Here is a 27,008-nt window from a genome sequence, read left to right as displayed (position 1 = left end):
TTATACCACAGCAACATTTGCATTTGGAGATTAACTGCACTTGTATGTGTATCTAGGAAAAAGTATGTGAAGGGATATTTTTAACTCAAGTAGGGGACAAGACCTCAAACTCATGTTCGGTTTTCAGGTCCTGATTCTTTCAGCATCTGAAGGGACTACAGACTTGAACATCAGCCTTGAACATCTATTCAACTACCTCTTCAAATCCAGAATTCATTCCCTGTAAGGAACTATTCTAACACAGGCCCCAAGCAACCAAACACAGAAGTTTCCCAATTATAGACCAGACCTGCAGACCTAGTGTGAAGAGCTAAGCCATATTAAAAGTAGTATGTACCTGAGGAATAATGTCTCAGTCACTCCCACCAACTGCCACCTGCCTATCTTCAAAGACAAAGCCAACAAATACCAAGAAGAGTGTCACATATTTTCCTATCAGTGCATCCATTAAAATAAACTAGACATCAGTATATTCCTGGATAAAAATGTTACTGTTTTTATCATATTTTTTACCTTTAAGTGGAAATTACGTGAGTTTTTACATTCTCTTGAACTTAGGAAGTTCAAGATAATATACTTTAGTATGCCCTAGAAAACTGATAGTAGACTAGTTTGTATTTTCTATTTTCCCTTCAGTTACACTTCAAAGCAAGTTTAGACTGGTTGACCATACCAACATAAATTTGCAAAAACATCCAGAACCTATTCAGGTCCAGTATAACCCCAAATATGAAAAGTTACTGAGAGCTGGGCACCATGGCTCCTACCTACAATGCTAGCTACTCAGGAGGCTGAAACTGGAGGATCCTGGTTGGAAGCCAGCCTGGACAGGAAAGTCCATGAGACTCTTATCTCAAATTAACCACCAGAAACCAGAAGTAGCACTGTGGCTCAAGGTAGTAGCCCCCAGGCCTGGAGTTTAAGCCCCACAACCAACAAAGAAAAAAGGTAGCTGAGAAACCATCTCAACGTAATTTCCACCACAGAAAATCAAGCAAGTTACTCATCCTAACCATGTCACTCAGGCCAGACTTGTCACTGAGGAGGAGGAAATACTGGGGCAGTTCGGTTTTCTATCGGTGTTGAGGGAAATGGTACCGAGTCAAAACTATTATACGAATTGGTAAACTGCAGTACTCATGTGTAAATGAATTTATTTGAAAAGATTAAAAAATACCACCAAACACTAACACATTTTTTCCTGTGTTCTCTTCAAAGGCCATTATTATGACTACTTATTAGGAGACATTTTCTAAAAGTGCTTTCAACATATTAAGCAATGTGCTATTATATTAAGCACATATACACTCTAAAGATAGGTATCATATATCTTCTTAAAGATGAGGTCCAAAAATAGTATTTTGTCCAATGTCACAAACTAATGAGAGGCTATCTAGAATCGAGATATGTCCATGCTAAAGCATGATATCTATACTTTCCACAACTGCAGTCAGTGTATTTCCTAAACTGGAAGAGCTTTTGTTTTGTCAAGAATGGTGAAAATGGGGAGCAAGGATGAAGAGAAAACAGAGGGTTGTAGGGAGTGTCCAAGTTCTGACAATACTCTGCTCTTGAAAAGGCTGGCTGCAAAGGAAGCAAGGAATAAACTTCAAAGACATTAGATGTGTTTTTCCCTGTGTTGTAGTCAGAAGCCAAATTAATAAAAGGGTAGCACACAAAATTTAATAGAGCTTGGTAAAGTGCTCCCACATCTCTATGCAAGTCTGCAGGTCCAGAGGCAGATACGGGGTTTACAACTTGCCTAAGATCATGCAGGTTTCTGATCCTCAGCAATAGGACTATAATAATGTAGGTAATTTAGCTCTTAAGTTTGGGGGTTTGTTTTGTTTCCAATAGATGGACTGTCTCTACACAAATCCACTTAAGAATTGAACACTCATCCATCCAAAAATCAGGGAAAGGAAAGGAGGAGTGGGGTGGGGAGTATCCCTCTTTAGACAATTCTGTGAAATCACAGCCAGGGAAAGTTATTAGCAGCCGTCTACTTCATTATTCATCCCACATTAGCTGCAATTCAGGAGAAAAACTACCTCTCAGAAGCAGCAGGCAATTGGTAGCTCAGAATCTGACTCATAACATTATCAAGGACTTTCAAACAAATCTGTGCTGTCAACATGGATGCACCATACCAAACTGGATGCGGCTGGGAGGACAGCAAACCCACCTATTCAATTATCACGGCTGATTCATAGTCTCAAAAAGACTTAAAATTTAAAATAACTCTCCCACCTTACCAAGCCCCCTTTCCACTATCATCTCCATGTATTGCTTAAGTATCTGGGTCCATATGTCAACAAGTTTTAGGCATTAATATTAGTAAAGTAATAACATGGGGGAGGACATGGAAGCTGGTGCTGGAGAGGGAGGCAGGAGGCAAGCTCAACAGTGAACAGGGAGGCTGTAAAATCAGTGAAAGTGATAGCTTCAACTGAAAACTGGGGATGGGAGGTTGAGATGATTGGCAGAGCTCTAGCAGTGGGAGAAAAGGAGAGCCTGCCAGCAGGAAAAACTGGATGGGTAAGTATGTAGCAGAGTGAGAAATGACGAAATATGGGTAGAGCAAGTTGAGCCGAATCCTAAGAATAACTGCTTTTATGTATGCCCTAAGCCAGCTTAGTCCTGAGCAGGAGGGCCTATCATGTGATGTGTTCAGCCAAAGTTTTCAGTGGTCTCCAGGGCATCCACAGAACAGGCAGCAAAACCAACTTCTCTCCACCATCTGCTAGGTCACAGGCCAGGCTTTAAATCCTGTCTACTATTATCACTAAAAATAATAGGGCTGGGAATGTGGCCTAGTGGTAGAGTGTTTGCCTAGCATGCATGAAGCCCTGGGTTCAACTCCTCAGTACCACATACACAGAAAAAGCCAGAAGTGGCACTGTGACTCAAGTGGTAGAGTGCTCAGGGACAGTGCCCAGGCCCTGAGGTTCAAGCCCCAAGACTGGCAAAAAAAAAAAAAATCAATAATAAATAGATGCTTCCATCTTCCCCTCTACACCACTAATTTCCTGTGGGTGGCTCATGCTGTTCTTTATGCCACAGGAGGAAGCCAAGTACACAAATGTACTGCTCTCTATTCTGTCTGCCTCTTTACATGTGTACACATTCAAACCATCTACCTCAAAAAGACAGGCTGAGAGGCCAGGAGTTTGGTCTAGCAGTAGAATGCTCGCCTAGGATGCACAAAGCCCTAGGTTCAATTCCTTGGTACCACATATATAGAAAAAGCCAGCAGTGGTACTGTGGCTCAAGTGGTAGAGTACCAGCCTTGAGCAAAAAGTGTCCAAGGATAGTGCCCAGTCCCTGAGCTCAAGCCCCAGGCCTGGAAATATACAAACAAACAAATAAATAAATGTATTACTGACTGTTGTACATACAGCCCATATAACCTGCCTATCCTAACTGCTATGAACAGAACATTTATCATTCCTTGTGCACCACCCAGGAGAAGACACAGAGCTAACACTCTGCTTCACTCTCTGAAGCAGAAAGAAGGTATACATGGGACTGATCCTAACTAAGTAGAGATGGCAGCACTTACCAGACATTTTCCAAATTCAAACCTGCTCTTTTACAGCTACCTTAATCAGGCAGATAGGGCAAAGAAATTAACTTCTTTCTATGTCACAGCCCACCATTAATTCTGGAAACATGCCATCTGAAATAGTTAAAGTGTCTGGTGTATTAACTAACCTTCAGCTTTGAAGAAAAAAAGCAAGCCTACTTAATAATTAGAAATGGGAAACTCTAAAATCTAATTGCCTGGGCTTACCTGAGGCTGTCATTAACTTTTTTTTTTTTTTTCAGGTCCCAGGATTTGAACTCGGGGCTGGGCACTATCCCGGTGCCTCCTTCTTTACACTTAAGCCACTTCTGGCTTTTCTCAGTAGTTTAATGGAGATAAGAGTCTCATGACATGCATGGGAAGGGGTAACAATGTTCAAGAAGTAATGTACCCATTACCTGATGAATATAACTGTAACCCTTCTGTACATCACCCTAACAATAAAAAAAAACAATTTTTTTAAGTGTCTCATGGACTTTTCTGGCTTCGAACTCTGATCCACAGATCTCAGCCTCCTGAGTAGCTAGGATTTACAAGCATGAGCCATCAGCACCTGGCCAGTCATAACTGTTTTGACTTTTGGCAAGTGACCTATCTTCTTTGAGCTTCATCTTCCTAGTCTGTAAAACCGGGCTACTAACAGCAGCCTCCTTGGAGGTTTCCCTGAGAGTTACATAAAATGACATCGTTTAAGCCAGTGTTTGGCACATAAGCACTCAACGTTAGCTACTGTATGTCTTCACAGGAAGAATGTTAACAGAGGTACGTGCAATAGCTCTCAGCACTGCTCCCCAACAGGCTAAGCTGAACTTTATGTCCAAAATGAACTGGAATCCTAAAATCTAACTTCTTCAAAGAACATGAAATTGACCTTATCCTTTAAAATAAAATGAAAACCATAAGGGAAATATTAGCTGCAAAATGCAATGAAAATGCAGGAACCAGTAGCTCACACCTATAACCCTAACTACTTAGGCGGCTGAGATCTGAGGATTATGGTTTGAGGCCAACCTGGGCAGAAAGGTCTGTGACACTTATCTCCAATTAACCACTCAAAAACTGGAAGTGGAGCTCAAAGTAGTACAGCATAAGCCTCAAGCAAATGAGTGAAGGGAAGTGCCCCAAGTTCAAACCCCACACACAACCCACAAAAAAATAAGGGCATTCGTCATTCCTTTCTATTGTTAGCATACTCTAGAAAGGGAAGAGTGACAGACAGACAGACAGACAGAGAGACATCACACACACACACACACACACACTATGCCTCAAGGACTTAGCAAATGTCCCTATGAGTTACAAGCAATTGAATCTGAAAATTGTTACTGGAAATCCTAGTAACAGTGAAAAGAGGCAATACAAAGTTAAGAAGAATAGGAAGACACTGGATATTTGGTTAGGCTAAGCCATAAATTCACAAATTTTAGAGATTTTGCTTCATGTCAGAATAATTTCATCCCTTTAAAAAAAGGGGGGGGGGAGATAGAGTCAGTACTTCCAAACTTAAAGTCTCTTGACTCTAAGCAGTTTCTTCAAATGGAAATGGACACTGTGAAAATCAGGTAACATATACAAGTTCATATTCATACATACACACAGGTATACATGCAGGAAAGTTCAGTAGACTGAACAGCTCTGTGCAGGAGAAATAGGATAAGCATATATAAGACTAATGGATCTTCAATAAGATTCAGCTGTTGTCAATTACCACTGACAAGCTAAGTGAGATAATCTTCCTAGACCCAGGGATCTAAAAAGTGAATGACAAAAAAAGACATCAATTGCTGAGGGGGGAGCTCTGGCCTCTTTCATTTCAGAAAAATGCAAGCATATAACTTCAGGATGGTCATCAAATCTAGACCCTAGATTCGACTCTAAAGAGTGCTGCTGTTGCATTAGTAGACACATAAGGACCTCTATTAAACTCAGGGCTCACCTTATAGGTAAATGAGTCAAGATTTAAAGCATTTGGATTGAACTCTTCCTTTTCTTCAACCTCAGTTTCCTCATCTGAAAAAATGGGAACAACAATTCCTATCTTAAGATCAAGGTGAAGTTCACATCAGTGTATACAAAATAACCTTGTAACCTGAAGGCTACAATGTAATAATATGGCAGACTCATGAAAGCATTATACTACCTTGAAACCTGAATAAACTAATCCTGTGTATTTGGTTGAAAAAAAAAATGGAGACAAGGCTTACAAGAGAGGGTGGGGGATTACATTAACAATTTTTTTTCATTTTCCAAAGGAAAATTATGGGGCTGGGAGCATGGTCTAGCGGTAGAGTGTTTGCCTAGCATGCCCGAAGCCCTGGGTCCAATTCCTTGGTACCACATACACAGGAAAAAAACAGAAGTGGCACTGTGGCTTAAGTAGTAGAGCGCTAGCCTTGAAAAAGCCCAAGGTCAGGGCTCAGGCACTGAGTTCAATGCTAGGACTGGCCAAAAAAAGTAAATTATGTGGTTTACAACTGTAAATCCCAGCTGCTCAAGAGGCTAAGATCAGAGGATCCTTGTTCAAAGCCAGCCAAGGCAAAGAAGTCCATGAAGGGGCCAGAGTTTAGCCTAATGAACAGAGTGCTGGTCTAACATGCACGAAGACCAGGGTTCAATTCCTCAGTACCACATACATAGGAAAACCCAGAAATGGTGCTGTGGCTCAAATGGTAGAGCCTAGCCTTAAGAAAGCCCAAGGAACAAAAGACACATGGTATCCTTAATATGTGGCTATTAGATCCAAACAGTACAAGAGCAAGGACTCAATATTTGCATACCCAATGCTATGGACATGGTATTGGAAATATAAACGTAACTACATAGACATAAAACCTATGACTCTATAGACACAATGTTTTACTTCATAAATTAATATGTATCTATGATATATAAACCCTTAGCCTAATTTTGATTATGTTCTAAAAACTAAGTGCCAGTGATTGTATATAGAGATTCCCTTCTTGAACACTTGTTTGTTAAACATGTCATTTGAAATATGATGTAAAAAAAAAAAAACCAATGTTAATAAGTTCTTTAATTTAAAAAAAAGAAAAAGAAAAAGAAAGCCCAAGGACAGTGCTCAGACCCTGAGCTCAAGCCCTAGGCCTGCAAAAAAAATAAAAAAAAGTACTACTGACTGCTGTGCATAGAGCCCATACAGCCTGCTATCCTAACTGCTTTGAACAGAACATTTATCACTCTCCAGTTCCTTGTGCACCACCCAGGAGAAGACACAGAGCTAACACAAAGATAACTTCACTCTTGAAGCAGAAAGAAGGTATATATGGGTCTGATCTTAACTAGCCTGATCCTTGCTAGATATAGGGATGGCGGCACTTACCAGACATTTTCCAAATTCAAACCTGCTCTTTTATAACTACCTTAATCAGGCAGATGATAGGGCAAAGAAATTAACTTCTTTCAATGTCACAGCCCACCATTAATTCTGGAAACATGCCATCTGAAATAGAAGTCCATGAAATTCTTACCTCCAGTGAAACAGAAAAAAAGCTCAAATAGTAGAGTAGTACTGGCAGTCACACAAAGCCACACACATACAAATTGAAAACCACTGACCAAAGAACTGCAACATACTTCAAATATAAAGTGACATTAGATAAGGTAAAATTGCTAGCAATTAAAAGAAAAGATTTACAATAAATTCTGACACACAAAAAAACTAAAGGTCTTATAAACGGGTGTTCCACTCAAACTCCCCTGGAGAGTAAGTCCACAGAAATATACTGGCATTGTCCAGTTAATGAAGGTTTTCCCTGCTTGGAATGAGAAGACTCCTTCAGAAGGCCATTCTCAATACCACGGCCAGTAACCACTTGTATTCTAGTACCTCCATAGATATGCATAAATGAAAATAGCTCTTACTCCAATCAATTACTATACTCAAGACTGCAAATACCAAAATGAATGATAACATAGTTAATATTACTAAAGCAAAAGCATCACCATAGCTACACAGAACAAGCTTTGAAAAGTATACACAAGCAAGTATTAACAATGTTTATACCTAGGAAGTGTCAACCAGAGGGTAAAGAAACAAGTTCAGTAATTCTTCCCTTATAAAAAGTGAAATCCTTCCATGGCAAAACTTTGGCTAAGTCGGGCCAGGCACTCATGGCTGTAAGGAGGCTGAGATCTGAGGATGGAGGTTCAAAGCTAGCCTGGGCACAAAAGTCTGTAAGACTCCTATCTCCAATTAACTACCAGGAAACTAGAAGTAGTGCTGTGGCTTAAAGTAGTAGAGTGCTAGCTTTGAGCTGAAGAGCTCAGGGACAGCACCCAGGTCCGGAGTTCAAGCCACATGACCAAACAAACAAACAAACAACAACAACAACAACAAAAAACTTTGGCTAAGTTGGGCACCAGTGGCTCATTCCTATAGCATTTGCTAATTAGGAGGCTGAGATTTGAGGGTCACAGTTCAAAGCTAGCTGTGCAGGAAAGGTCTATGAGATACTAATCTCCAATCAACCATCAAGAAGCCAGAAGTGGAGCTGTGGCTCAAAGAGCACTAGCTTTGAGCATAACACTGCAGGGACAGCATTCAAACATTAAACTGGCATGCACATGGTATGCGCCAGTTCACACACACAAAATGGGCTAACCACTGCCCAGTGCAGAAGGGTGTATCCTGTCTGCTGATAACATATCTTCTACAGTTAGCTGCATCTACTCTGCGAATTCTACACAGTGAAGTCTTAATGACATCCTTACATATCTAGTTACCTTAGTTCACTGGTATATTTTGAGAGTCGGGACTTGCTACTATTGAGCTCTTTCATCAGCAAGCAGATAGTATTACAACAGAATGGTAAGGTGATGCTCTTCTGAGACACCACTAAAAACACATTCCATGCAAACTCTTTCCATTCTGGCCTTAGAGAGATGCTGAAATATACACTATTGTTACTGAAATCCAGGTGCCAAAAGCACGTACTTCTGGTAGTTGCTGAGCAATGTTATTCTATAGTAAGAACTCTACTCTGCAAAGGATTTTTCTCTGCCTCTTTACCCTCCAGCTGTAAGGTAGGGCAATCCCAGCACCACCCACCACATAACTGAATTTCAAAGTCAGCAGGTAGCTCACTACCTGCCTGAAGGGTGGACAGAAGTTCTAAAATTCATCAGTTCACAGTAATCAATATTTACTTCTAGCTGCCTGCCTGGAATTCTCTACCATGTCCTCAGTTCCCAGGATTAATCCCCTTTGTGACTAGACCTAGAAGACAAGCTGAGCTGTTCCTGAGAAATATGGACATTATGCCTGTGGATTAAAGGACTAAATAAATATGCCAGAACATTCTCCATTATAAAATAAAAATCACGGGCCAAGAGTGTGGCCTAGTGGTAGAGGGCTCGCCTAGCATGCATGAAGCCCTGGGTTCAATTCCTCCGTACCACATACACAGAAAAAAGCCAGAAGTGAAGCTATGGCTCAAGTGGTAGAGCAATAGCCTTGAAAAAAACCCAAGAATAGTCCTCAGGGGGGCCGGGAGTTTGGCCTAGTGGTTAAAGTGCTTGCCTAGCATGCACGAAGACCCGGGTTCGATTCCTTAGTGCCACATACTTAGAAAAAGCCGTAAGTGGTGCTGAGGCTCAAGTGGTAGAGCTCTAGCCTTGAGAAAGTCCAAGGACAGTGCTCAGGCCCTGAGCTTAAGACCAGGACTGGCAAAAAAAAAAAAAGAAAGAAAAAGAACAGTCCTCAGGCCCCAAGTTCAAGCCCAGGAGTGACAAAAAAAAAAAAATCACTAACCAGACACTGGTGGTTCATGCCTGTAATCCTAGCTACTCAGAAGGCTGAGATCTAAGGACTGCAGTTCAAAGCCATCCTGGGCAGGAAAGTGCGGAAGATTCATATTATTCTCCAATGGCCACCAGAAAACTGGAAGTGAAGTTGTAGTTCAAAGTGGTATAGTGAAAAGGAGTGACATCATTGAGTTCAAGCCCCACAACTGAAAAAAAAAAAAAAAGCAAAAACAAATCACTAGGAAATGTAAAAATACCCAGAAGTTACAATATGCAAATGTGCCTGCTCAAATGTAATTTAATAGTTTAGACTGTATAACACACTCTTCTATCTATAACAGATTTAGATATTTTTGAATGCCAAATGTTTTTCTACAAACAACTGAAGATAATGGCTAAAGCCAAGTAAACATGGTGAACAGGATAATTAAAATAGGAACAATTATAAAAATATTTGTATGTATCAGCGATGGCCTAGGGCTCTTCATTTAGATGCCAACAGTGACCAACAAATAAATTTTGGGATAGGAATAAAGCACGTGCTAACTGAATTGCTCTAATAAGAAAAGTAAAACTTCAAGAATAGTTCTTCATACTGTTGAAGTTTAAAAACAGTAACGTTCAGCAATATGTGTATGCCTCACCTTTTACAGGAATCAACAAGTAAATGTGGCCACAGAATAATGGAAAGAAAATCATAGGCCAGGCTCTCATAGCAAAATCATGTTGCTAAATTTCTACAGTGGTCACTGGAAAAGCACTTCTACAGCACATCTACTTAAGTCACTACAGAAACACTTCTTTGGCACAATCTAATTTTGAAGATGCAATAAACTACTATAGCACTAACAAAATCACCTGTTTCAAGTTTACTTCAAAAGTAAAGATGAAGCCAGGTAACACTGTGGCACATCTATAGTTCCAGCACTCAGGAGCCTTAGGCAGGACTGTGAGTTCAAGGCCAGCCTGGGCTACACAATGATACCCTGTCTCTAAACAAACCAACAAGCACATATCACTGCTATCCGGAATATGCTAATGCAGTATCAGGCTCCAAATACAACTATAAAGATCAGCTACAAACACTCCAAGTGGTAGGTATGACTGTGGGTAATCAACAAAAGTAACCATTTTGATTACTTCCTTGCTTCTGCTAAGAATTAAGGAAAAAGAACTAGTATTCCCTTTATTAAAGATTTCAAAGGTCATAATCATTCCACTATAGAAAACATGGTTGGCTAGCTTTCAAATAGTGAATTAACAAGCAAAGATAACTGAACACAAGCTGGCAGAGGGAACTTGCCAAGCACATTACCTGTGTGAGTACACACATGAAGAACCAGAAGCTGAGAGGGGTTAAGAGATCCTGATCTCAGGCTCAAATCTCCTAATTTAACCCTCTGGTGAAAAGTCTACAAAATGAGGACACTGACAGTTTTACTTGACTGTTAACAATGTTTCTACAAGTCCATCTTCCAGTGTTTGCCACCCAAATATGCATTTTCCAGTTCAGCAAATAGCCTCACTACAGCTCTCCTTCCTTGACTTTCACTCCCCTTGAAAGAGAGGCTTTGATCGGTGGCGGTCCAGGGGACTGGGAGCCGCAGTCCTGGTTAGAGGACACTTATACAGGACAGATGGGCTGGGAGTCTGGCCTAGTGGTAGAGTGCTTGCTTGGCATGCACAAAGACTGGTTTGATTCCTCGGTACCACATACATAGAAAAAAGCCAGAAGTGGTGCTGTGGCTCAAGTGGTACAGCTCTAGCCTTGAGAAAGCCCAAGGACAGTGGGGCTCAGGCCCTGAGTTAAAGCCTCAGGATGGACAAAAAATTAATTAATTAATTAATTACAGGATGAGATGGAGACATTTTCAGTGGAGGCCACCTCTGCCTTTTAGTGCTATGGAAATCCATGGGTGGATTTTTGTTAGTTGCTAAGATTAGGCAGTACTGCTGGCCTCTGGGTGGCAGGCCCTAAAGATTCTCAATATGCCACAAAACAGGGAAGAGTCTTACACAACAATGATTTGTCCTTCCTCCCACACAACTTTCAAACAAGTCAAGAGGAAAAACTTGTTCAGAGCCTAGAACCTGTTTTAAATTCAACACCAAGTGCTCTTGCACAGTTTGTCATCACTCGCTTTTCCAGGAATGCAATTCCAGTGTCAAGTGAAGCAGCCCCTGTTCTTTGTTTTATCCGAAAAACAAGCTGCTGACCTTGGCCAGGCGCAGTGGCTCACGCCCATAATCCTGGCTACTCAGGAGGCTGAGATCTGAGGATCAAAGTTCAAAGCCAGCCCAGGCACAAAAGGACCTGAGACTCTGATCTCCAATTAACCTCTAGAAAATGGAAAGTGGGGTTTGGCTCAAGGGTAGGTGGGTAGCCTTAAGCTGAAGAGCTCAAGGACAGCACTCAGGCCGAGTTCAAGCCCCATGACCCACTTAAAAAAAAAAAAAGCTGCTTACCTTTTCAGAAAAACCACCTTACTTACTAACAGCAACTTCACGTGTAGTATGGGTCACTATCACAGCACAAACCTACCAGTCAGGATAAGGTGCTGTCACATTCTTGGTGTTTCTACATATAGATACTAACAAGTCCATTGTTTCTGTATCCTGTGTATGGCCCTGTGTAAGCCTGTGGTCCTTAAGATGTCCTGTCACATAATATGTTACAAGTTATTTCCTCCTTAATATTACATTGAGGGTATCAGATACTTTTGGATTTTTTTTTTTTTTTGCCAGTTCTAGTCCCAGAACTCAGGACCTGATTGAGTATGTCCCTGAGCTTTCTCAAAGCTAGAATCTTACCACTTGAGCCACAGCATCACTTCCGGCTTTTCCTGTGTATGTAGTACGCAGGAATTGAACCCAGGGCTTCCCGCATGCTAGGAAAGCAACCTATCACTGGGCCACACTCCCCACCCTGGATTTTTCTTTAGTAATGTAGAGGCAGGTTAAAAATAACTTATGTATTTCAAGTTAGGACAGTAATTATTAAAAAAGGGGGGGCATTACTGTGCATAGATCTAAGGTAGATAGTCTGATATCACTTTGCTGCCCATCTGAGACATAGGAAGTGGGATAAAGAACAGAGTCCTTATTTAACCTGAGGTGAAAGCAGTAGGCACACTTCAAAGACAGATATTCTTAGGAACCTTCCTTAGGTCTATTCATAACCACCTAAAAAACTCATTTTAAAATGACCATTTGTTGGGCTGGGAGCGTAGCTTAGTGGTAGAGTGCTTGTCTAACATGCACAAAGCCCTGGACCCTGAGACTCTCATCACCAATTAACCAACAGAAAACTGGAAGCAGAGCTACAACTCAAAGTGGTAGAGCCCTAACCTTCAGTGAAAAGCTCAAGAACAGAGCCCAGACCCTGAGTTCAACAACAACAAAAAAATAGAAATAAGGGGCCGAGAGTGTGGCCTTTTGGTAGAGTGCCGGCATGCATTGAAGCCCCGGTTTGATTCTTCCATACCACATAGACATAAAAAGCTGGAAGTGGTCCTGCGGCTCAAGTGGTAGAGCTCTAGCTTTGAGAAAGCCAAAGGACAGTGCTCAGGCCCTGAGTTCAAGCCTTCTTAGTTCCAAGAAAACAAAGCTCTTTGTTGTTTTTATTTTGAGACTATGTTTTCTGTAAGTCATCCTTGATTTCAAGATCCTCCTGCCTCAGCCTCCTGAATGCTGGGATTACAAATGAACAGGAGTGGGTAGATCTTATACAATGAATTATTGGTATGCAGTGAAATACCACTGCTCAAAAGACTTTATTTTAAAAAAAGAAAGAAAGAAAAAAATACAACCTTAAGAGACCATGACTTCTCTTAGTATTGAATTTTTTTTGGGGGGGGGCATCGGCCGTGGGACTTGAACTCTGGGCCTGGGCATTTCCTTGAGTGCTTCAGCTCAATCAAGGCCACCACCCTACCCCCTGAGCCACAGTACCCTTCTGGTTTTCTGGTGATTAAAGAGTCTCACAGTCTTTAGTGCCTGGGCTGGCTTTGAACTAGAATCCTCAGATCTCAGCCTCTTGAGTAGCTAGGATTAGAGGCGTAAGCCACCGCACCCAGCTTAGTATTGAAATTTTAATTAAAGAAATTATACTCCTACTCTAGAGATTGTTGTTTTCTGATTCTAAATCAGGTGACTGATTCCGAACCACTATGAAGAGGGTGGGGTCACTCATTTATTCATCTCTTCCTCTTTTAAGTGAAGACTACAGGCCTCTAGACAAATTCTGAAAAGGATAAACTTTGTACAATGGTCCCAGATATACCCTTCATCATTGCCCTCAGACAATACTGCCCTAAATTGAAAATTATTTTAAGTAAACAGATGAGGAAACTGCTAAAAATAGCCTGAGGCTCTCTGTTTATTTCCTTCCTGAAAGCACTTTTCAGAGAATTAGAAAATTACTCTGCTAAATAGTAGGTGAATGCCAGGTACTGGTGGCTCATGCTTGTAATTCTAGCTACTCAGGAGGTTGATGTCTGAGGATTGAGGTTCAAAGCCAGCTGGGGCAGGAAAGTCTGTTAATTCTTATCTCCAATGGATCAGCAAAAAGCTGGAAGTAGGCCCGGAGTTTGGCCTAGTGGTAGAGTGCTTGCCTAGCATGCACAAAGACTCGGGTTCAATTCCTCAGTACCACATATATAGAAAAAGCCAGAAATGATGCTGTGGCTCAAGTGGCAGCGTGCCAATCTTGAGGAAAAAGCCCAAGCACAGTACTCAGGCCCTGAGTGCAAGCCCCAGGACTGGCAAAAAAAAAAAAAAAAAAAAAAAAAGCTGGAAGTAGAGCTATGGCTAAAGCGGTAGAGGACCAACCTTGAAGAAAAAAAGCTTCAGGAACAGTGCCCAGCCCCATAACCAACCCCCCCCCCAACTCCCGCAAAAAAAAAAAAAAAAAAAAAAAGCTTTCACTGTTAGCTAAAAATTCAAATGGAGCTGGGCATCATACCTTTGACACAGCAATCCTCACCCTTGGACTATGTGAGCGCCCTGTTCCTACCCCAAGGTAGCCTTCTTCTACCTTGAGCACTAGCTCAGCCTTCTTCTAAAGAAGCTAGGGCTTACATGACTACACAACTCTGGCCACTGAAGCTTTAGAGATACGACCTGTTTTTCAAGGTGGTACAGTTCTTAATATCTCACATTACCGTATAAATTTAAAAAAAAAAAAACTAATTTCTACTGGCCAGGTTCAACTTTTACTAGGTTCCAAACGAAGCTTAGTAAACTGGCTATAAAATGCCAATTAGAGGAATTCACACTTTATGTTTTTATAACTACAAGAAGGTTGCTAATAGATGGGCATAGTGGCTCACACCTGTAATCCTAGCTACCCAGGAGGCTGAGATCTGAGGATCCACCCTCAAAGCCCACCCAGGCACTAAAATCCATGAGACTCTTATCTCTAATTAACCACTAAAATCTGTGAGACTTTTATCTCTAACCACTAGAAAACCTAAGTAGCCCTGTGGTTCCAGGAGTAGGGCAGTAACCTTGAGCTGAAGAGTTCAGGAACAATGCCCAGGCCCAGAGTTCAAGTCCCACAACCACAAAAAAAAAAAAAAAAGGTTTCTAATGACAGCCACAGGTTTAGATACTATGGTTCCTAACAGCTACTTTAATAAGTTCTAAAGTTAATCTATCAATTTTCTTGAATTTATAAATTGTAGACTTTTCAAACTACAAATAAACTAAATCTCAATCCTTTAAGACTTTTGCAAAGCCCATTTCCTTATATATTCATTTTCACAGTCTTTTTCTGCCTAACTTCTAAAGAAAAATGTAACCAAAAGATCATCCTTTCTAGCTAGAAACTGATGGCTTACATCTGTAATTCTGGCTAATCAGAAGACCAAGATCAGAGGACTGCAGTTCAGAGCTACCTGGGCAGGAAACCTGTGAGATTATCTCCAATTAATCACAGAAAAAGCCAGAAATGGAGCTGTGGCTCAAGTGATAGAGCAAAAGCACTTCAGGAACAGTGCCCAGGCCGAGTTCAAGCCCCAGGATCGGTACAAAAAAAAAAAAAATTACCCTTTCTGTTGAGGTCTCTGTGAACCATTTCTTTGTCCTGCTTACAGTGATGTAATGAGAAAGTACAAGCACGGTAACTGTTCCTTCACAAGCGTCTTTAAAACCAATCTTCCTAATACCTTCTCTTCCCCATACTCTTGGCCTTTGCTCTCCAATACAGCCCATCACCTTCTGAGACTGCTTAATTCCCTTACTTCATTTACACTGCTACCTTGAAGGTATTAATAGATAATCACATCCCCAGCGCTCCCTTTTCCTGAGTTTAGCTCCTTCAAGGCTTTTCTCCTAAATATTAAGCTATCATCAATTCAGAATTATCTACACCTTTTCCTTAATGTGACTAGAAAGCATTTTTAATTATCCACAGTTCAATCTTAATAGGAAGACAGTAACAATGTTAAAATACCCTAACTTTGTTATGTGATCACTATGTTACTTATCTAAGGGTAATTCAATGACAGACCTCTGCAAGCAATTTGAAACCTCTTTATACTTGCTCTTTTCCAGGTAGCAGTTTCCTGATTTGCATTAAGGCCAGGTATTTCATCTCCCTTGGTGAAAGACTTGACATACAGCATTAATGAATATAATTTCAGTTCTAGAACTGCTGTGCTACTTTTCTTTCCCAGTAGCTCTGTAATTGTCCCCAAACTTGCTAAACCTTCAATAATAATAAAAAATAAAAATCCCAGGGCGGGGAGTTTGGCCTACTGGTAGAGTGCCTGCCTAGCATGCACAAAGACCCAGGCTCGATTCTTCAGTACCACATATACAGAAAAAACCAGAAGTGGTGCGGTTGCTCAGGGTAGAACACTAGCCTTGAGGAAAGCCCAAGGACAGTGCTCAGGTGCTGAGCTCAATCCCAGGACTGGCCAAAAAAAAAAAAAAAGAGAGAGAGAGAGAGAAAAGAAAAAAAGTCCAAAATTAAAACAGTCCCTTCCATTCCATCTATAGACTGAAAAGTATTTCAGACACCTGCCAACAAGATTGAGGGCTATAAATGTGAAAGGCCTTCCCACCCTCTCCCTTCTCCTAAGACAGAATTCAAGTCAATCTCTGCTCACTAGAACTGTGCTTCAAACAGTATCCAAGCAAGCATTCAGCTCCAAATAAAACAGTCACTCGGCCCTTAATTAGGAACTCAAAAAAAATGAACACAAACTAAGAGACAGGACCACTAAGCCCATTAGGGGGAAAAAATAAATATGGGGGGCAGGGAGCATGGCCTAGTGGTAGAGTGCTCACCTAGCATGCACATTCCTTGATACCACATACACAGAAAAAACTGGAAGTAGCACTGTGGCTCAAGTAGCAGAACGCCAGTCTTGAGCTGTTTCACATCGGATGTGGCACAAATTTTCATCTTGTCTTAACTCTATACTAACAATATCCTATCAAGATCCTATGAGATCGCTACATAATAGACACCATTCTTGGAAACAACTAAAGTTATAGTGTGAAGCAAAGTCGGGTGCACTTTAAGGAAGGAATTGGAGAGAATGAGGGAACAAGGGAATGGGAGAGAATGAGGGAACAGTAGGGACATTGTAGGCAAGGAAATGTATTTATTAACTGACTCATGTAAATGTAACCCCTCTGAATTATCACCTCCACAATAATAAGATTTTTTTAAAACAACAACAACATATGCCCCAATATCCATTCTCAATCCTTTCAAAAAGTTTCTAAATATCTTTTAAAACACCAAACAATCACCTTGGACTAGTCACCAGACACAGTACCTAAGGTCAACATAGCTGGGCAAGTTTCAGACCTGAAAGCAATTTAAACTATATCTGAGGGATGGAGGAAGGGTTCAAACACTATCATCAGGAAGAAAACAATCACTAGCATGATAACGTATATACAAATACACTCTTCTTACATTGCTTTATTTTCACATGACATGTTTATATGTAGCTTAATGCAAAGGGAGAATTATGCCTTCTTAATATCTACTGGGAAAAATTATGCCTTCTTAATATCTACTGGAAATGTTTGTCATGACATCTGCCATATCTTTTATTCTTTAATTACTTCTATAATGAATACTCATTTGTATATGATTAAATGACTGGTACAACAGTTTTAACTTTATCCACAATTGGGACTAATTTTTTTTATAGAACCTTGCATAATATATAGAACCTGAAGACAAAGGGAGTCATTTCACATCATCTTTCTATCTTACTGTCTGGAGTCACTTTGAAGCAACACTTGGATGTAGCAGTAGTAAAGGGAAGCAAAACTTTGATGACTTAACCTGACTTACATTTCTGGAAAATTCCATAAAACATACCATAGAGTTCCAGTAATTAACATTATCTGGTAAGAAGGCTTAGTCCTGAAACATTCCATCTTTTTTTTTTCCAGATATACCAAGGAATACCATTTTGTTCTTTTTTTTTTTTTTTTTGCCAGTCCTGGGCTTAAGCTCAGGGCCTGAGCACTGTCCTTAGACTTTTTCAAGGCTAGAGCTCTACCACTTGAGCCTCAGCACCATTTTCGGCTTTTTTCTATGTATGTACACCGAGGAATCGAACCCAGGTCTTCGTGCATGCTAGGCAAGCACGCTACCACTAGGCCAAATTCCCGGCCCCCCATTTTGTTCTTTTTAATATAAAGACTTAACATGAAGTATTTCCATCAAACTAATCATTCTTTATTTAAAAAAAAAACTAGTTAAAAGCGATAGTTATGTTTGAAAATGGCATAGCTACAGGAACTATAATCATAATTATTACTATTAATAAATCGATAAACAAATACAAATCCCTAAAAAAAAATTACTTAAGACTCAGGCTTTTTAATTTTATTTGCAAAGCAAAACAAAGGCTGGCAGGTATCTCACATTAGATATATCTTCCCAAATTGCTGCATACTTTCAGACTTCATTAGTAAACTTCATGTCTGTACAGACAAACCAATGCAAAATTCCTGAGCAATCAGGTCAAAATAACCTTTAACCAATTAAATTTAACTAAGAAATGAGCCAGGTGCAGTGGCTCATGCCTATAATCCTAGCTACTCAGGAGGCTGAGATCTGAGGATCAAGGTTCAAAGTCAGCCCTGGGCACTAAAATCCTTGACTCTTATCTCCAATTAACCACTAGAAAACCGGAAGTGGCACTGTGGCTCAAGGGGTAGGGCGGTGGCCTTGAGCTGAAGAGCTCAGGAACAATACCCAAACCCTGAGTTCAAGCTCCACGACTAATCCCCCTCCCCCCCAAAAAATTTAAGAAATGGTCTGTATATGTACATTTTGGGGGGGGGGGACAGTCCTGGGGGTTGGACTCAGGGCCTGAGCACTGTCCTTGGGCTTTCTCAAGGATAGAGTTCTACCACTTGAGCCACAGCTCCGCTTCTGGCTTTTTCTATGTATGTGATACTGAGGAATTGAACCCAAGTCTTTATGCATGCTAGGCAAGTACTCCACCACTAGGCGAAATTCACAGCCCCTATACAAAACTTTAAAAGAAAAAAAAGTTAGATCTACTTTGTATTTGAGTTAACATGTTAAATTCCAATCCATACAATCTTTTTTTTTTTTTTTTTTTTTTGCCAGTCCTGGGCTTGAGCTCAGGGCCTGAGCACTGTCCTTGGACTTTTCTCAAGGCTAGAGCTTTACCACTTGAGCCTCAGCACCATTTCTGGTTTTTTTCTATGTATGTGGTACTGAGGAATCGAACCCGGGTCTTCATGCATGCTAGGCAAGCACTCTACCACTAGGCCAAATTCCCAGCCCTTCATACAAATTTTGAATACCTTCCCCTAAATTGAATAAACTCTTGAAAACACATTTATTTTGTATTTACATATCAATATCACAAAATACTGTGTTAGCATATTTATGTATATAAGCCTATAAAATAAATTTATGGTCAATTTTACTGGAGGGGTTTCCTGTCTTTCCAAAGCTACTTAAAAAATTAAGGGGGAAAAAAACTTCCCAAGCGAATTTTCAAATGTCATTACCTACAGTTCTTAAAATTAAGCTCTATATTATCCGCAGCTTTTTATTTCTGTGAAACAAAGTGTTGCTTAAAGATGTGCACTGGCAAGCCAGGCACCAGTACATGGCCCATGCCTGTAATCCTAGCCACTCTTAGCTACTCAAACCTAAGGATCATAGTTCAAAGCCAGCCTAGGCAGCAAAGTCCATTAGACTCATCTTCAGTTAACCACCAGAAAACCAGAAGTGGCACTGTGGCTCCAAGTATAAAGTATAGAGCACTAGCCTGAAACAAAAAAGTTGGGGGCGGGGAGGGGGGAGGAGCGGGGAATTTGGCCTAGTGGTAATGTTTAACCTAGCATGCATGAAGACCCGGGTTCAATTCCTTGGTACCACATACATAGAAAAAAAGCCAGAAGTGGTGCTGAGGCTCAAGTGGTAGAGCTCTAGCCTTGAGAAAGTCCAAGGACAGTGCTCAGGCCCTGAGCTCAAGCCCAGGACTGGCCAAAAAAAAAAAAAAAAAAAAGTGTGCACTAGAAGCCACACTGCATTTCCAGGAAGGAGGTGGTTCTCATCTTTCGGGGCATCCTCAGACAAATGCTTCTTCCTCATTCCTGCATCTCACTTTGTGCTATCTTTACCTTTTTCTTTTCTTTTATCCCCCAGTCCTGGGACTTGAACTCAGGGCCTAGGCACTGTCCTTGGGCTTTCTCAAGGCTATAGCTCTACCAATTGAGCCACAACATCACTTCCAGCTTTTTCTGTGTATGTGTTACCAAGGACTCCAACCTAGGCTTCATGCACGCTAGGTGAGCATTCTACCACTGGGCCATGCTCCCAGCCCCATCTTTACCTTTTTCTTACAACTTCATTCTTGGTGTTTGATCTTGTTCAGACTGGGTTCTCATTGCAAAACTACACTGAATACATCTGAAAACTGTGCCAAAATTTCTTTGTGTAGTTGTACTCAAATTTTAACTGACCATCTCCCATATGGTCATCATTATCATTCATTTTTCTACATACTGCATTATAATACTAGTTTCTTCTCTACTTCCCAAAATGGTGTTTAAAAAACCTTTACATAGCTCCAGTTACATTTAAGATTTTACATGTGAAATATCTTCCCTCCAACCTAATCACTAACCTTACTTTCAAACTACTTACCTCAAGCTAATTAAATTTAAAAAACACCCAAACTGACCAGAGAAACTTGTCATTTATGAAGTCCTAATTACTTTTTATTTAAAAGATAAAACAGGACCTACGGATGAGGATGTAGGTCAATGGTAAGAGTACCTGCCTAGCATGTGTGATCCTAGCATCAAAAAAGAAAAAAAAATGAAACTTAAAATTAAGATAAAGGCTAAGTAACATATTGCCTTTATTGCCTAGCGGTATATTCCCCAAAAGAAAACTCACATCAAAACTGTTTAACTATATGTTGGGGGAAGGGTATTGCAAAAGAAGCATCTGAATGGAGGGAGGAGGTAAGCAAATGCAGTCACTGTCGTCAAGGCACATTGTGTAAAAATTAAAATACATAGTGTAACAATTGGAGGAGGAAAATGCAGGAGAATTATAGAAGGGGTAATCTGACATGGAATTGAAAATCTTATGTGAACAACTTAATTTTAAAAACTGCAGTAATGAGAAAAACTTTTTTTTTTAAAGTCAAACATCTCATGAGAGCTGGGCACTAGTGGCTCACACATGTAATCCTAGCTACTCAGGGGGCTGAGATCTGAGGATTAAGGTTCACAGCCAGGCAGGACACAAAAGTCTGAGACTTATCTCCAATAAACCACCAGAAGACCGAGAAAGTGGCACTGTGGCTCAAACTGGTAGAGTGCTAGCCTTGAGCTGAAGAGCTCAGGGACAGTGCCCAGGCCCTGAGTTTAAGCCCCACAACCAACAACAACATCTCATGAGAATCTGTATACCTTACACAAAATCAGACATGATTTCTGGCATATAAACTGTGGAATACATTTGTACTTAAGAATCTTTTTCTTTTGTTAATATTCATAGGTTAAGCTCTGTGTATGACACCACACATCAAAACAGTGTGTATCTCCATTTCTAATGTAGTAACCTTATGAAACAAAACAAGTAACAGGTCCTGATGTAGTAACATGGTTTTTCCTTCCAGATCTTCAGCAAATTTCTCATGCTTGAGTGCTCCATTAAATTAATCATGACATTTCAGTCCTTTGAGATACTGAAGTCTTATGATTTCCTAAGGAAAGGCTCTATCACAAGGCCAACTAACAGGCCAAATAGTATTTGAATTAATTTTGTTAAAATCCATTGCTGGTGCCACAGCTACCATTACCAAGGTTTGCATCTGTTGTGCATTTTATTTCACCCATTTGTATCTGCTGTTCATTTTACTTCACCTACAGAGGTGACTCACCATCACTAGTAAATTGCCAAACTTGACAGAAGAGATTCATAAATTAATTAATGCAGACAGGGCTGTGTTACAAAGTGCAATGTTCACAACTACCTAGTGTAACCTGAGTGAAACAAAAATTTAGCTTAATAAAATGCATTTCTTAGTTTCTTCCACTGAAAGCTTAATTATCCAATGATATTTTCAGTATAAATATATTACACATTTTTAATTTTTACACTTCACATTTATGCATTCAACTATATTTATGTAACAAGTTATTACACTGCATTTCTCTTATTCTCAACAATGTGGTATTCTATGGAAAAGTAATGCCTGACCCATAGAAAGAAACACTACTTTACTAGAAGAAAAAAAGTTAATGATCTGAAACTCAAGTGGAACTCAAGTTATGAGCTTCTTCCTCATAACTTGCAACAGAAAAGTAGTCACTGTCCTAGTAATGTACTGTCAATTTCCTAGCACAATCAACCTGTCTTCAAATAGCCTGTTTAGTTTTATTCAAGATGACAGAAGCAGTAAACAATTATGTTCAAAATATATATGAAGAAATGAGGAACAATGCTACCTTTTAAAGGATAACAATGGCAATGGTAATATTTACTGACACAAAACACTAGTAGCCACTATTTCATTTAATCCTCACTGATCATCCCTAGATGACAGGCACAACCATAATCTCCACTTCATAGATGAAACAGGCTTGTCTTGCTCAAGGTCACTCAGCTAAGCAAAGCTGGAACTCAAACCCAGTTCTGGCCTGGAATATAGCTCACCAACACAGAGTGCCTTTGCCTGAGTTCAATTCTTGCAAAACAAGAATGAGCCCAGTTCTTGGGCCAGGAGTTTGGCCTAGTGGTTAAAGTGCTTGCCTAGCATGCATGAAGGCCCAGGTTCGATTCCTCGGTACCACATACATAGAAAAAAGTCGGAAGTGGTGCTGAGGCTCAAATGGTAGAGCTCTAGCCTTGAGAGAAAGTCCAAGGACAGTGCTCAGGCCCTGAGCTCAAGCCCAGGACTGGCAAAAAAAAAAAAAAAAAAAAAAAGAATGAGCCCAGTTCTATCACTGTTCACTATTTGGTTTACACACAAGTTCTGTTTAAACCTGTTTGTGCCCAGCACAGAATTTGAACTCAGGGTCTTGCACTAGGTAGACATGTACTCAACCACATGAACCACACCTCCCACCCAGCATTGTTGATTATTTTGGAGATGCAGTCTTCAGGACTTTTTTGCCCTGGCAAGTCTCAAACCATCATCCTCCAGAATCTGAGCTTTGTCATTGGGATAGTGACCCATTAGTACCCATCCTGTCTACAACTTTTTAATTTCTTCTTAAGTTTCTCCCTTACAATAAATTACATTTATGATGATACACAAACATTTTTGATAACGCACAATCAACAGATAAGAATACTCATCAGAATGAAAGCCTTGAATCCCCTATGGTAATGGGATGGGTCACATTTTTTAAAGAGACTCAGGGGTCATCCAATCCAAATTGTTTATTTCAGGAATAATGAAGACAGACCTCTTTTGTTTGGGTCAGTTTTTTTGAATCAGGGTCTGGCCATAACTCAGGCTGCTTAGAACTTGGAATTCTCTCTTGCCTCCACCTCAAGTATCACCAACCTGGCAAAAGGGTGGCCTTTTGGAAAACTACGAAAACAAAGTAAAAATTCCATCACATGAATTCAGAATACTGCAGGGCGGTATTAATTACAAACTTAAATCTCGATATGACACATTATAGGAAATCATAAAAAGGCATCCATAACCATATAAACTCCAGCTCAAAAATAGCCCTTTCTTCCTTAAATTTATTTGGGTCAACTATGGACTCAGTTTCACTTTACAGGTCACATCATGTAGAATTCAAGTTCATTTTAAGAGAAACATACTATGTTGTATTAGAATACATTATCATTAAAAGCCACCAGATGAGGCTTCCGAGGTCTATCCAAAAATCTTGCTTTAGTTGCTTAGAAACTACAATTTTACCACATTATAAGTTACATTAGCAGAAATTACACGTGTAAGATCAAGAATTTATTATGCAAAATGAAACCATGTTATTTCCATAAATCGCATTCGGGAAATCAGAATTATGCTTCTAAGTCGCATTGTTAACATTGTGAGTTAATTGTTAAGGCAAATCAGACACTGTCTTCTACAACAGATTCATACTTAAAAGAGAAAACCAGGAAATGTCACTATGCTTAGCATACTCAATAAAATACTGACCCTTTGCAGTGATAATCAACACCATTAACATATTAAGGTTTGATAAGCACAATTCGGTGCAACAGTTACATTAAACCACTAATTTTTCCATATTGTGATATATTTTCACTGAAAACTTCAGTACTTTAAAATACAATTCCACTGGCTCTGCCACTGATTTTTTAAAGTCCGCTTAGGTTTTGTTTTTGCAGAACAATGAGGCACACTTATTTGTAAAAATAATTTATAGCTCACGCTCCATTCATCATCATTTTTATATTTAAAACAATCTCTAAAGCCAGAAATGGAGCTATGGCTTAAGCGGTAGATCTCTAGGCTTGAGCAAATAAGCTAGGGGCCTGTCACCAAAAAAATAAAGTCTCTAAACCTGTTAGGTGGGACAGTCCTGGGGCTTGCGGGACTTGGGCACAGTCCCTTCGCTGTTCTTGCTGAAGGCTGGAACTCTACACAGCTGCACTCTGGCTTTCGGTGATCACCTCGTTAAGTGTCTCACAGACTTTTCTGCCTGCACTGGATCGAGCCCAGATCCTCAGATCTCAGCTTCGGGAGTAGCTAGAATCGCGGGGGCGAGCCGAGGGCTTCCTCCAGAAGTGCAGAAACAGGTGCACAATCCCTGTCGTCTCGCTTGAGGAGCAGCCCCGCGGCTGATGCTAACACAGGCCTCCCATCAGAATCTGTCGGGTTTGGATCCCCCCCAAAGCCTCCGAGCCACCCCGCCCCCGCCCATTTCTCCATCTTTTCCACGGAGCTTCAGTTCACAACCCGCTTCGCCCATTGTCGCCGCACCTGGCTTCCATCCCCGAGGGCGTTTTTTCCTCGAGATCACAGCTTTTTCAACCATGAAACTTGGACATCTCCAAGACCCCACTCCCCTCCCGCCTGGGTCTCCTCCTCCCCTGCCCTCAATCCTATCACGGGGGGGGGATGACAGCCCCCCCCGACCACCACCACCGCCTCTCCTTTCCCCCCAGCCTCACCCTGGCTTCCTGCCTTTCACTCCCCCCCCCCCCGGCTCCCCCACCCCCAGCCCCAGGCAGCCCTTCCTTCGCTAATACCTCTTCCTTCGCGCTTTCCTCCCATCCTCGGCTCGCTCTCTCCTTTCCTTATTTAGAAACTCCTGCTCGCTCTACCCCGGCTGCCTCCCCGGAACGCCCCGGGCACGGCACCCCCGGCCTCCCGCGGCAGCTCCCGGGGAGACGCCGCGGCTTCCCCCCCTCCCCGGTCCCCGCCCGCCGGCGGCCCCCCCTCCCTGCCGCCCCCACCCCGCACCCCGCGCCTCCGGGATCTACTACTCCGCTCCCCTCCCCCGCCCCGCGTCCCCCCGCCCACCGCCGTCGCGGGGAAATGTCACCGGGCGGCGGCGGGGGACGCCGGTGGACCCCCCCACACACACGCGCGCGCGCGCAGACACCCCTCCGTCACCGCGGGGGGCTCCGCGCCGCCCCGCTCCTCCCCATCCGCCCCCGCCCCCCCCCCGGGTACTCCGGCGACGTCCGCTCACCGACCCGCGGCGACCGAGCCCACCGAGCCCCAGCCTTCGGTCCCCGCGCCTCCGGCTGCCCCCCCCGGGGCGCCCCCGCCGCCCCTCACGGGTCAGGCTCGGGCCCCCGCCTCCCCGCTTACCGTTCTGAGCGGCGCCGGGCCCCGGGAGGAGGGCGCCGGAGACCAGCAGCAGCGTGAGGGCCAAGGCGCGGGGGAGCACAAGGCCCGACATCCTCCCCGGTGGAAGACGGAACGGCGTCTGGGCCGGAGCCGCGGAAAAGGAGGGAGGGAGGGAGGACGGGGTGGGCGGGCGGGCGAGCCGGGGAGCGACGCAGGGCGGGCGGGCGGGAGGCGGCCGCGGCTCCACTCCTTCGTCCTTCCCCGTCCTCCGCCTACCGCCGCAACGCCCAAGCCTCGCGAGACTTGCAGCCGTGGCTGGTCGGCCGCCCACGGCCCGGAACGGAAGTATCGCGAGAGGAGGAGGCCGGTGACTGAGAGCTCCCGCCCCGCGGGCCCGGCGGACCCGCCCCTGCCGAGGCTGATTGGCTCTGCGCGGGACGAGTCACGTGCCAGGAGCGCCGCGGGCCACGTGACCAGGAGGGAGCCGCGCCGTCCACCCGCCCCTGCCGGCCTGCGAGGCTCCGGACTCAGTCGCGGTTGAAGCGGCGGAGCGCCCGTACCGCAGGGGGAACCCGGGATCTGACTGTCCCTGCTGTGTCCCCTCCGGTGTCTGGTGTGTCCCGTCCTGTGTCTGGTGTGTCCCCTCCTGTGTCTGGAGTGTCCCCTCCTGTGTCTGGTGTGTCCCCCCTCCTGTGTCTGGTGTGTCCCCTCCTGTGTCTGGTGTGTCCCCTCCTGTGTCTGGTGTGTCCCCTCCTGTGTCTGGAGTGTCCCCTCCTGTGTCTGGTGTGTCCCCCTCCTGTGTCTGGTGTGTCCCCCTCCTGTGTCTGGTGTGTCCCCTCCTGTGTCTGGTGTGTCCCCTCCTGTGTCTGGAGTGTCCCCTCCGGTGTCTGGTGTGTCCCCCTCCTGTGTCTGGTGTGTCCCCCTCCGGTGTCTGGTGTGTCCCCCCTCCTGTGTCTGGTGTGTCCCCTCCTGTGTCTGGAGTGTCCCCTCCTGTGTCTGGTGTGTCCCCCTCCTGTGTCTGGTGTGTCCCCCCTCCTGTGTCTGGAGTGTCCCCTCCTGTGTCTGGTGTATCCCCCCTCCTGTGTCTGGTGTGTCCCCTCCTGTGTCTGGAGTGTCCCCTCCTGTGTCTGGTGTGTCCCCCTCCTGTGTCTGGTGTGTCCCCCCTCCTGTGTCTGGTGTGTCCCCCCTCCTGTGTCTGGTGTGTCCCCTCCTGTGTCTGGAGTGTCCCCTCCTGTGTCTGGTGTGTCCCCCTCCTGTGTCTGGTGTGTCCCCCCTCCTGTGTCTGGTGTGTCCCCCCTCCTGTGTCTGGTGTGTCCCCTCCTGTGTCTGGAGTGTCCCCTCCTGTGTCTGGTGTGTCCCCCCTCCTGTGTCTGGTGTGTCCCCTCCTGTGTCTGGAG

The 27,008-nt window shown here is 42.9% G+C and overlaps 1 protein-coding gene across 1 annotated transcript in view; it reads right to left on the bottom strand.

Moving 5' to 3' along the window:
• Positions 1 to 25,782, bottom strand: part of Nptn (neuroplastin) — a 50,989-nt gene extending 25,207 nt beyond the window's left edge. The window contains exon 1 of the mRNA XM_090321581.1: positions 25,633 to 25,782. Coding sequence (XP_090177707.1) covers positions 25,633 to 25,723 — 91 coding nt within the window. The 5' untranslated portion in view covers positions 25,724 to 25,782. The remainder of the gene's footprint in view (positions 1 to 25,632) is intronic.
• Positions 25,783 to 27,008: the final 1,226 nt, after the last annotated feature.

This window comes from Megascapheus bottae, chromosome 30 (genome assembly GCF_031878675.1).
Source record: "Megascapheus bottae isolate mThoBot1 chromosome 30, mThoBot2.hap1, whole genome shotgun sequence".
Lineage (NCBI taxonomy): Eukaryota > Metazoa > Chordata > Mammalia > Rodentia > Geomyidae > Megascapheus > Megascapheus bottae.
Note: the sequence above shows the minus strand (reverse complement) of the source record. Positions and strands in the feature narration are given on the sequence as shown.